The sequence below is a fragment of the Entelurus aequoreus genome, linkage group LG10 (assembly GCF_033978785.1).
Source record: "Entelurus aequoreus isolate RoL-2023_Sb linkage group LG10, RoL_Eaeq_v1.1, whole genome shotgun sequence".
Taxonomy (NCBI): domain Eukaryota; kingdom Metazoa; phylum Chordata; class Actinopteri; order Syngnathiformes; family Syngnathidae; genus Entelurus; species Entelurus aequoreus.
The window spans coordinates 4,638,952-4,651,675 of NC_084740.1; the positions used below are offsets into that span (position 1 = coordinate 4,638,952).

The window sequence follows — 12,724 nt, forward strand, 5'->3', positions numbered from 1 at the left end:
GGCAGCTTCTGGGTCCTCAGGACTCGCGTTACGTCATTCAGCCTTTCCGCACGGACCTCCGTGGGAAAAACGTGGCGTGAAAAAGTGTGGTTATTATTTCATCTTAAAGTTACTATCGTAAGTATATTTGCCTTCTTCTTTAACATGAGTGTGGCATTTAAAGTCATTTGTTGAGAATGTCGCCCAATATATTGTTGGTTTACTAAACAGCTGTTTATCTTGTAATGCTAATGCTAGACACTTTGCTAACAGTCATCCATCCATCCATTTCCTACCGCTTGTCCCTTTTGGGGTCGCGGTCATTGTCCTGATATTAATGAGCAGTATAATTACTCTAATTCAGTTATCAATGAATGATTGTACATTGTTGTTCATTGTAGGGGTCAATAATGGAGTACATGCAGTCTGTTGGCACACCCAACCAGGGAAATATGTAAGTATCTCCTTCTATTTGGTGTTAGTGAGTCATTATTGCAGTCTGTTGAAATGCAATCATCTTTATTCTCGCACAAGTCCGAACGTTTTCTGTTCAGAACTGAGCTGGTCTTCACTATATTGCCAAAAGTATTTGCTGGGAATGATCTTTGCATGTGATGGAAGAATGCACATGTGATGGAGGAATGGACAGTGCAGGGTTGAAATTCTACTGAATTTGCATTCAATCAGGTTGTTTTAGCTAATAATCATGCTGCAAGATCTAGCATGTTGCATTCAATGTTTATTGCCTACTGAAATGATTTTTTATTTATTTAAACGGGGATAGCAGATCCATTCTATGTGTCATACTTGATCATTTCGCGATATTGCCATATTTTTGCTGAAAGGATTTAGTAGAGAACATCGACGATAAAGTTCGCAACTTTTGGTCGCTGATAAAAAAAGCCTAGCCTGTACCGGAAGTAGCGTGACGTCGCAAGTTGAAAGGCTCCTCACATTTCCCCATTGTTTACACCAGCAGCGAGAGCGATTCGGACCGAGAAAGCGACGATTACCCCATTAATTTGAGCCAGGATGAAAGATTCGTGGATGAGGAACGTGAGAGTGAAGGACTAGAGTGCAGTGCAGGACGCATCTTTTTTCGCTCTGACCGTAACTGGCTCATTGGATTCCACACTCTCTCCTTTTTCTATTGTGGATCACGGATTTGTATTTTAAACCACCTCGGATACTATATCCTCTTGAAAATGAGAGTCGAGAACGCGAAATGGACATTCACAGTGACTTTTATCTCCACGACAATACATCGGCGAAGCACTTTAGCTACGGAGCTAACGTGATTGCACCGTGCTTAACTGCAGATAGAAACAAAAGAAATAAACCCCTGACTGGAAGGATAGACAGAAGATCAACAATACTATTAAACCATGGACCTGTAACTACACGGTTAATGCTTTCCAGCCTGGCGAAGCTTAACAATGCTGTTGCCAACGACGCCATTGAAGCTAACTTAGCAACGGGACCTCACAGAGCTATGCTAAAAACATTAGCTATCCACCTACGCCAGCCAGCCCTCATCTGCTCATCAACACCCGTGCTCACCTGCGTTCCAGCGATCGACGGAGCGACGAAGGACTTCACCCGATCATCGATGCGGTCGGCGGCTAGCGTCGGATAGCGCGTCTGCTATCCAAGTCAAAGTCCTCCTGGTTGTGTTGCTGCAGCCAGCTGCTAATACACCGATCCCACCTACAGCTTTCTTCTTTGCAGTCTTCATTGTTCATTAAACAAATTGCAAAAGATTCACCAACACAGATGTACAGAATACTGTGGAATTTTGCGATGAAAACCGCGCTTTTTGTATTGGATCCAATGTGTCCCAATACTTCCGGTTCAACGATTGACGTCACACGCATACGTCATCATACATAGACGTTTTCAACCGGAAGTTTCGCGGGAAATTAAAAATTGCACTTTATAAGTTAACCCTGCCGTATTGGCATGTGTTGCAATGTTAAGATTTCATCATTGATATATAAACTATCAGACTATCAAGGGTTTCAGTAGGCCTTTAATTCCCATGGAAAGTTTCCAACTTTGAATATTCCCGGGATTTTGCAACCCTATCTACTGTACGTCTTGCTTGAATTTTGCTTTCACTACCATGACAAAGTTTCATGCGTCATGTCTTCATAATAGTAACGATGTGTGCAATATTGTCACTTATTAAATTCCCATTTTTCTTTAGCCTGTGCTGCACTTGTGGCGTCCCGATCCCCCCGAACCCGGCCAACATGTGCGTGCCTTGTCTGCGCACGCAGGTGGACATCTCGGAGGGAATTCCCAAGCAAGTCACTGTGCATTTCTGCAAGCAATGTGAACGGTTTGTTCCATGTCCTTTTATTATTATTATTACAATGTTTTCTGCAAGGACTTTCATGCATGAATCATTTCTATGAACTGGAGTTGCATGTAAATCTTCCTTCTCTTTGCAGGTACTTGCAGCCTCCAGCCACTTGGTTGCAATGTGCCCTGGAATCCAGGGAGCTTCTCACTCTATGTCTGAAAAAAATTAAAGCCTCCATGACCAAAGTAAGTGATCCTTACTAACAGACCTGTGTCGTGCATTAACTCAGGGGGCTCCGACCACCGGCCCAGGGACCGGCACAGATCCGCGACGCTTTTGCTACACAGAAACGTAATATATTTTATAATTTTCTCCGACTATATAATCGCCTCTCCCACTTGTCATTCACACCAATAAGCTTGTCTATAAATGTAGAATAAAAATCCTGATGGGAAGTCAGCATTTGTTATATCAAAACCGGGCAAATATTTTGACTCGGGGGGGCCACATTGAGAGAAATAAACGTGGCGGGGGCCAATGTGTATAAATTATATGTACACATTTAGCTGTAAAAATCTGCTGTACAGTATGTGTGTTTGGGTCCCTTTTTCTCAAAGTCACAATGTCCGATAGAGTTCTAAAAACAGACCGCCTCCAAAAAAAGGAATGGAATTTTACAGTTTTTTACTGAACGGGACACCCAAAATGTACATGAAAACAAAGAAAGTGGGATTTACAATATTAACTATGAACAATAAAACACTGAATATTAACAACATATGAACATCTTTTACTTCTCAGATCAGCTCCTCGATAGTTGTGTGTCTTTTACAATCAAGCAAAACTATGGGTGTGACGGTACGTGTATTTGTATTGAACCATTTCGGTACGGGGGGTTCGGTTCGGTTCGGAGGTGTACCGAACGAGTTTCCACACGAACATATAAAGTAGCCGCCCAAGCTAAAGTCTTAACAAGCTGCTCCGCTTTCTGCCTCTTCTCTGTCAGTCCTCTACACAGCACCCGGCATTGTCCCACCCACACAACCATCTGATTGGTTACCATAGCGGTAACAGCCAATCAGCAGTGCGTATTCAGAGCGTATGTAGTCAGCGCTTAGCGTTTAGCAGGTAATCATCAGGCCGCGGGATTTCCCCAAATGATAATAAACACCTCCCAGTCATTTACTAGTAACATCACTATGAGCCTGTTGACCTTCTAGAAATATAAACTGCAGCTCAGCTCGCTCGCAGTCCTGGCTAGAGGTGAAGGCTAATTCGCTTTTAGCGTAACGTTAGCTAATTTTGCGTGTGCACGTTACGGACAGCAAAGCCCTGTCTGTCTGTTATTTTACTTTACCTTTTTCTGTGTTGATTGAGCTGTGTTGAAGCAGCAAAAAAGGACATTATGTTAAATGAAGAGTTTCTGTCTCTGATAGTTGATATAATAATGTAAGTGCATCATTAAGCCTACATGAACTCCATGGTGTTCAGGGATGAATAGTCTCTCCTATTGCTATTGTACTATTTTTTCAGCTATAGTTACATTAATCATTAGTAATGTAGTAGCCTAGTTTTGAATGGCAGGGTCCCTGCTATCACATGTTGATAAAAATATAAAATTTACATAATAAATCAACTACAGGCTTCCCAAATGCTGTAATAAATTAAGCATGATGAGTTGACTTGAAACTGTTTAGTGTTGCACTTTTTATATGTAGAAGAAAAGTTGTCATTTTATTCAATCTGAGCAACAACTTGAGGCAGTTTAATGTTGATTAACGTGGGCAGAATTATTATAGTGTTCCCAATGTTAAAAAGATAAAGCCATTGTTTACAAATTTGGTAATTAAATAACCAAAAAATGTATATTTTGTTGTTTTCTTACTGTACCGAAAATGAACCGAACCGTGACCTCTAAACCGAGGTACGTACCGAACCGAAATTTTTGTGTACCGTTACACCCCTAAGCAAAACACAACAAAAATGTAAAAAAAACCCAGCTAAATATGTAGTATTCATTCATTATTATTGGATTCATTCAGCATTCAACCTTCATCCTGCATAATTGTATTGCCTTTTTTAAGGTTTTTTTTTTCAAATTGTGTTATTAATCCAGTGTTTCCCATAAACTGCCAAGATACCTGTGGTGGTGGGGGCGTGGCTATGGGTGTGGTCACCATGACATCGTCAAGTAATTTGCATAATTTACTACAATGATATGATTTTCCTCTAAAAAGGCTCCAAAAATGTATACTTACTAATTAATAATAACAGTTTTGTTTTAAACGTCCATCCATCCATCCAGTTTACAATATAATTACAACACTTTATGTACATATTTATAGACAGATTTGAACAATAAGTTATTCACTGAAATATATTTATTAATTGTGGTTCTTACAAAAATTATATCTTATACAATATAAAAGCTAAAATGTCTCTTAAAGCTCTGCCCCTTTAATTAGTGCATATTAAATAATTTAACTTTAGCCTACTACTACAACCATATTATTTACCAGCAACATAAAGTGAAACAGAGGCAGAGGTGTCCTGCCACAGTCAGTAACAAATAAACAGAAAACAGTAGTGGTCAAATACAAATAAGGCAACAAGAGAAGTATCCTACACTTCTCTTTTGTAAAGTAAATCTGAACAGCCTATATGGGCATCTACATCAACTATATGATTTGCCTGAGAAGCTGGACAGGACAAAAAAAAATCTATTTGTGGCGGACGTAATTCTTTCGTGGCGGGCCGCCACAAATAAATGAATGTGTGGGAAACACTGTAATCTAACGTTATTTCTACACTTCATGTGTGTATATATAATATACTTTCTCAAGTGTAGGTAATTTTGCCGTGACTTCATTGTGAAGAATATCAACAAAACACCTGAAGTCATTTATTTCAATTCTAATTTAACCTCTTAAGGCCCAAGCTGTTTGTTTACATGCTTTTTTTTTTAATTTCTCTTTGCTATTTGGGCTTATTTGACCCTAATTAGAATAAAAACTAAGAATCATCTTTTGATATGATGTACTTAAGTCCATAAGTACACAAACGTGTACTTCATGTTTAGTGACATGTAGGGCTGCAACAACTAATCGATTAAACTCGAATATAAAAATAGTTGGCGATTAATTTAGTCATCGATTCGTTGGATCTATGCTATGCGCATGCGCAGAGGCTACTTTATTTTTATTTTTATAAACCTTTGTTTATAAACTGCAACATTTACAAACAGCTGAGAAACAATAATCAAAATAAGTATGGTGCCAGTATGCGTTTTTTTTTTCAATAAAATACTGGAAAGGATAGAAATGTAGAATGATAGAATGATAGAAATGTAGTTTGTCTCTTTTATCCGATTATTTATCGAAGTAATAATCGACAGATTAATGGATTATCAAATTAGTTGTTAGTTGCAGCCCTAGTGACATGCTAATTCTTATTTTTACACTTTTTTTCCCCAAATTCCATTGTATGTTATACTCTTCTGACACCACCAGATGGCAGTATAGGTGTCCACATAAGTGGCCATAAGACCCCAATTCAGTAGCGTACACAATTTTGGAAATAAGAGCTAAAAGGTGCTGTCATGTGGCCACTAAGCCTTTGGAGGTTTGGACTGTTTACATACCGTGTTTTCTGACCATAAGGCGCACCAGATTATAAGGTGCACTGCCAAAAAAGGTTTGGGTCGCCCGCATTAACTGACATCCCTCTCTTCTCCCAGGTGCGTCTTATTGACGCTGGCTTCCTGTGGACCGAGCCACACTCCAAAAGGATCAAGATGAAATTGACCATACAGAAAGAGGTATTGTATGCTGAAGTGTTTGCATTAATTGATATTAGTAGAAGATGTAGCAAAGCTACTTAAGCCAAAATGTGTTGAAAATGTATCTAACATAGTCTGTCTGACATTGATAAATAGAGTTTGTGTGTATTTGCATTGCAGTGCAACAAAAAGCCGATAATTTATTACATATTTAATTTACATACTGTCAATGAGCCCTGCTTACTTATTGTTTTATATTGCAGAAACAGGCAGTACTCAAACACAACTTAGCTTCTTGAAATCTGACTCTCGAGTCTAAATCACACTGATCTGTCATATCATCCAAGTGACCTTCAATGAGACACCAAGCTCTGTGCTCCTGAGGGACGTCACTCTATTTGGGGCTATTGGACAAGGTATCTTTAAAGGCCAGCTCGGCTTCGAAATTGCCGAGGATTATTGGGTCCCGAACTGAAAAGAGGGGGGAAAAAATGACAGTACTCTGAAAAAGACCAAGTTGTCATTTTACAGGATCAATATAAGTGAGACTTAAGCGTACATTTTACAGAAATGTGAAGGAAAAAAGTATTTACCGGAAAAATTCAACTCAATGTGGTAAATATACAGAAAATGTGTTTTACATGATTGATATCACAGTAAAAAAAAAGTAATTATTTGATTTAATTCTGCAAAAACATAAATATTACCAGAACAAAGTTAGCCATTACAATAAAATATCTATTTTAAAGACAAAAATTAAAAGGTACCTAAGAATGGACCTTTTTTCTGTTTTCGTTTGTTTGGGGAAAAATTGCCAATTCATGTAATTGTTAGGTTTTTTTTTAATATAAAAATTATGTGATTACCAAAATGATGTCAGCATAGATGGAGTTGAACCTACAACCTATGAATGTATTCCTACTGATATTATTAGGCCTAGGTAATGTATTGACTGCCGTAATTTCCGGACTATAAGCCGCTACTTTTCCCCCTCGTTCTGGTCCCGGCGGCTTATACAAGGGTGCGGCTTATTTACGGCCTGTTCTTCTCCGACATCGACGAAGAGGATTTCGGTGGTTTTAGTACGCAGGAGGAAGACGATGACACAATGATTAAAGACTGACTTTTCATATACCGATAGGCTGGTTGTTTTGATAACGTATAGGCGAGCACTTTGTATTACTTTGCACCGTTGTATTATTTGTACTCTGCACGAATGCTGTTCGCCATGTCAAAGATGTGAAAGTTTGATTGAATGATTGAAAGATTTATTGTTAATAAATGGGACGCTTTGCGTTCCCAAACAGTCATCTCTGTCCCGACAATCCCCTCCGTGGTAGCAGGAACCCCTATATACTACGGTAATTACACATCAAAACCTGTGGCTTATAGTCGGGTGCGGCTTATATATGGAGCAATCTGTATTTTCCCCTAAATTTAGCTGGTGCGTCTAATAGTCAGGTGCGGCTTATAGTCCGGAAATTACGGTAATTCAAGTTTGGTTTTTGTGTGGAAAATCTTAAAGAATAAAAAAAAAAATTATTTTCTCCTTTTGCTACTGTATCTTTTGCTCCCGTGAGCTTCTGTAGCTTCCTTTAGTCCTTTATCGCTGCCATTTGTTTGTACTTATTGTTTTCTTTTAAAAAGTTAGAAAATATGTTTTTAATGTTCTAAGTCAACAGCAGCTCTGCTGGTGACAACCAAGTAGTGTACAAATGTTTGTGTCATTTATTTCAAAATACGATAATTCTTCTATATATATACGTTTATATATATATATATATATATATATATATATATATATATATATATATATATATATATATATATATATATATATATATATATATATATATTAGGGCTACAACTAACGATTAATTTGATAATCGATTAATCTGTCGATTATTACTTCGATTAATCGATTAATGATCGGATAAAAGAGACAAACTACGTTTCTATCCTTTCCAGTATTTTATTTAAAAAAAACAGCATAATGGCACCATACTTATTTTGATTATTGTTTCTCAGCTGTTTGTACATGTTGTAGTTTATAAATAAAGGTTCATAAAAAATAAATAAAAGAATTGCCTCTGCGCATAGCATAGATCTAACGAATCGATGACTAAACTAATCGCCAACTATTTTTATAATCAAATTTAATCGATTAGTTCTTGCAGCCCTAATATATATATATATATATATATATATATATATATATATATATATATACACATACATACATACACTACCGTTCAAAAGTTTGGGGTCACATTGAAATGTCCTTATTTTTGAAGGAAAAGCACTGTACTTTTCAATGAAGATAACTTTAAACTAGTCTTAACTTGAAAGAAATACACTCTATACATTGCTAATGTGGTAAATGACTATTCTAGCTGCAAATGTCTGCTTTTTGGTGCAATATCTACATAGGTGTATAGATTCCCATTTCCAGCAACTATCACTCCAGTGTTCTAATGGTACAATGTGTTTGCTCATTGGCTCAGAAGGCTAATTGATGATTAGAAAACCCTTGTGCAATCATGTTCACACATCTGAAAACAGTTGAGCTCGTTACAGAAGCTACAAAACTGACCTTCCTTTGAGCAGATTGAGTTTCTGGAGCATCACATTTGTGGGGTCAATTAAACGCTCAAAATGGCCAGAAAAAGAGAACTTTCATCTGAAACTCGACAGTCTATTCTTGTTCTTAGAAATGAAGGCTATTCCACTAAATTGTTTGGGTGACCCCAAACTTTTGAACGGTAGTGTGTATATACATAAATACACACATACATATACCGTATATATATATATATATATATATATATATATATATATATATATGACTTTATTCTTGTAATGCAAACACTTGTCTTGCATTATTAGAACTGTTTTTCAACTAAATAGTCCAACAATAACCACTGAAAAGTGAAGGCCTTTTTACTAGCAGTGGCTGCGTGCCATGCTTTGGGAGCATATGGTCTAACTTGTTTTTTGTCTTTTGCCTTCGCAGGTGATGAATGGTGCCATCCTCCAGCAGGTTTTTGTAGTGGAGTTTGTTATCCAGCCTCAAATGTGCAGTGACTGCCACCGTGTGGAGGCCAAGGATTTCTGGAAGGCTGTGGTTCAAGTCAGGCAGAAGGTAAATAAATGTTTAATGTTAAGTAGTGAAACAATAAAATGCTAAGTGCTCTATGCACTTCAACAGAAGTTTAACTGGACTCACGTTACAGCAGAGAATAACTAACTTAGAAGAGGAAATTAGCAAGTAGATGAATAAGTTAAGAGAAATAGTTTTGACAGTGCAGCGTTTCCACATCATCATATGCAGTCGTGGTCAAAAGTGTACATACACTTGTAAAGAACATGATGTCATTGCTGTCTTGAGTTTCCAATCATTTCTACAACTCTTATTTTTTTTGTGATGTAGTGATTGGAGCACATACTTGTTGCTCACAAAAAACATTCATGAAGTTTGCTTCTTTTATGAATTTATTATGGCTCTACTGAAAATGTGAGCAAATGTGCTGGCTCAAAAGTATACATACAGCAATGTTAATATTTGCTTACATGTCCCTTGGCAAGTTTACCTGCAATAAGGCGCTTTTGGTAGCCATCCACAAGCTTCTGCTTGAATTTTTGACCACAAAATTGCTGCAGTTCAGCTAAATGTGTTGCTTTTCTGACATGGACTTGTTTCTTCAGCATTGTCCACACGTTTAAGTCAGGACTTTGGGAAGGCCATTCTAAAACCTTCATTCTAGCCTGATTTAGCCATTCCTTTACCACTTTTGACGTGTGATTGGGGTAGGGCTGGGCGATATATGGAATATACTCGATATATAGCGGGTTTGTCTCTGTGCGATATAGAAAATGACTATATGGTGATGTTGGAGTATACGTTCTCACGCAGTTGCTTTTAGCTGCGGGCATTACACTACAGGCGTTTCTCACTCTTTCTTGTCTCTCCTTCTCACAGAGACGTAAAACAAGCGCACCTTCTTACATACGTCACATACTGTCGCGCGTGCAACGTCATACGCGCTCGCGGAGCAGAGCGGTAGCGGCATGGGTAAAATTAGCTGTGATGCTAGCGGAGCCGTGCGAGTGGTAATACGAGAGAGAGAAAGTGCGAATCTGGTAACAAATGAAGGAAGAATAATTAATTCCAAGAAAAACAGCACGGGATCCATCGTCTGGCGGTGGTTTGGCTTCAAGCGGGAAGATGTTGAACAGACAACAGTAATATGTCAAGTGTGCGGCAAAAGCGTTGCTACAGAAAGTAGCAACACTGCTAATTTGTAGCATCATTTGAAAAGTCACCCGCTAGAGCAGTGGTTCTCAAATGGGGGTACGCGTACCCCTGGGGGTACTTGAAGGTATGCCAAGGGGTACGTGAGATTTTTTTTTTTAAATGTCTGTCAAAAAGAACTGTGAAAAGAAATGCAACAATTCAGTGTTGACAGATGGATTTTTTGTGGACATGTTCCATAAATATTGATGTTAAAGATGTCTTTTTTTGTGAAGAAATGTTTAGAATTAAGTTCATGAATCCAGATGGATCTCTATTACAATCCCCAAAGAGGGCACTTTAAGTTGATGATTACTTCTATGTGTAGTAATTTTTATTTATAATTGAATCACTTGTTTATTTTTCAACAAGTTTTTAGTTATGTTTATATCTTTTTTTCCAAATAGTTCAAGAAAGACCACAACAAATGAGCAATATTTTGCACTGTTATACAATTTAATAAATCAGAAACTGATGACATAGTGCTGTATTTTACTTCTGTGTCTCTTTTTTTCAACCAAAAATGCTTTGCTCTGATTATTCCTTCATTTGTTACCAGATTCGCACCTTCGTTCGCTCGTATTACCGCTAGAATCACAGCTAACTTTAGCCATGCTGCTACCTTTGCTGCGCGAGGGCGTATAGGTACGGTATGTGACGTATGACGTGACCGTATGTGACGTGTGTAGAAACTGCGCTTGCTGTCTGTGAGAAGGACAGACAAGAAAGAGTGAGAAGAGCCTGTAGTGTAATGCCCGCAGCTAAAAGCAACTGCGTGAGAACGTATACTCCAATATCACCATATAGTCATTTTCTATATCGCACAGAGACAACCCCGCGATATATCGCACATATAATAATAATAATAATAATACCTGGGATTTATATAGCGCTTTTCTAAGTACCCAAAGTCGCTTTACATGTTAAAAACCCATCATTCATTCATATCGATATATCGCCCAGCCCTACCGTTGAGGCTTCAGACGATCGCGTGCGATTCGCTTACGGTTGATCAAAGTTTTTTGGTGGCGGAATTTATTATTTACACACTAGTCAAAAGTCTGTAAATAATTAGCTATTTAATCTAGAGATTGTATCCACAGTGCGGTTCACAGGAATATCAAAAGTCAGTGGAACCTTGTACGCGTGTCTCTTAGTAGGAGACATTTTGTGGTCTTTACAGAAACACACAAATGAAATGAAAGGTAATATCCGCGCGCTTCGTCTTCTACGGGGGCGGGTGCTTACCTTGGCGGTTGCTTACAGTAGAAGAAGAAGCGCTTCCTCTTCTATAGGGGTGGTTGCTTACCGTAGAAGAAGAATCGCTTCCTGTTCTATGGGGGCGGTTGCTTACCGTAGAAGAAGAAGCGCTTCCTGTTCTATGGGGGCGGTTGCTTACCGTAGAAGAAGAAGCGCTTCCTGTTCTATGGGGTAAAAAAGATGGCGACTGTTTACCGTAGTTGCGAGACCTAAACTTTATGAAAATAAATATTAATATTAATCCATATATAAGGCGCACCGGGTTACAAGCTGCACTGTCAGCTTTTGAGAAAATTTGTGGTTTTTAGGTGCGGCTTATGGTGCGGAAAATACGGTATATGACAGAGTTTCTGCTGGGCATTAAACAACGTCACTAATTGTTTTTGAAGTGGCATTAAATTAGATGTGCTGAAACTATGAATGGACCAAGTAGGACATTGCTATGCCACACATTTTAATGTATTTGGAATACATTTTAATGATGTCTTTCTTTTTCCTGACAGACTGCTCATAAAAAGACTTTCTACTATCTTGAACAACTGATCCTCAAACACAAGCTTCACCAGAATTCCCTCAACATCAAAGAAATTCATGGTAGGTTATTATCGTGCAAAAGGTATCTCTTTTTTTGTTGTCCCTCACAGATATGTATGTACAAACCCCGTTTCCTAATGAGTTGGGACATTGTGTTAGATGTAAATATAAACGGAATACAATGATTTGCAAATCATTTTCAACCCATATTCAGTTGAATATGCTACAAAGACAACATATTTGATGTTCAAACTGATCAAAATTTTTTTTTTTTGCAAATAATCATTAACTTTAGAAATTGATGGCAGCAACACGTGACAAAGAAGTTGGGAAAGGTGGCAATAAATACTGATAAAGTTGAGGAATGCTCATCAAACACTTATTTGGAACATCCCACAGGTGAACCGGCACATTGGGAACAGGTGGGTGCCATGATTGGGTATAAAAGTAGATTCCATGAAATGCTCAGTCATTCACAAACAAGGATGGGGCGAGGGTCACCACTTTGTAAACAAATGCGTGAGCAAATTGTTGAACAGTTTAAGAAAAACCTTTCTCAAGCAGCTATTGCAAGGAA

General features: G+C 38.1%; 1 protein-coding gene across 1 annotated transcript in view; it reads left to right on the plus strand.

Annotated features, from left to right (window-relative positions):
• nmd3 (NMD3 ribosome export adaptor) overlaps positions 1–12,724 on the plus strand; it is a 45,616-nt gene continuing 32,892 nt past the window's right edge. Inside the window, exons 1-7 of the mRNA XM_062062014.1 lie at positions 1–117; positions 381–433; positions 2,186–2,320; positions 2,433–2,529; positions 6,021–6,101; positions 9,076–9,204; positions 12,117–12,207. Coding sequence (XP_061917998.1) covers positions 390–433; positions 2,186–2,320; positions 2,433–2,529; positions 6,021–6,101; positions 9,076–9,204; positions 12,117–12,207 — 577 coding nt within the window. The 5' untranslated portion in view covers positions 1–117; positions 381–389. The remainder of the gene's footprint in view (positions 118–380; positions 434–2,185; positions 2,321–2,432; positions 2,530–6,020; positions 6,102–9,075; positions 9,205–12,116; positions 12,208–12,724) is intronic.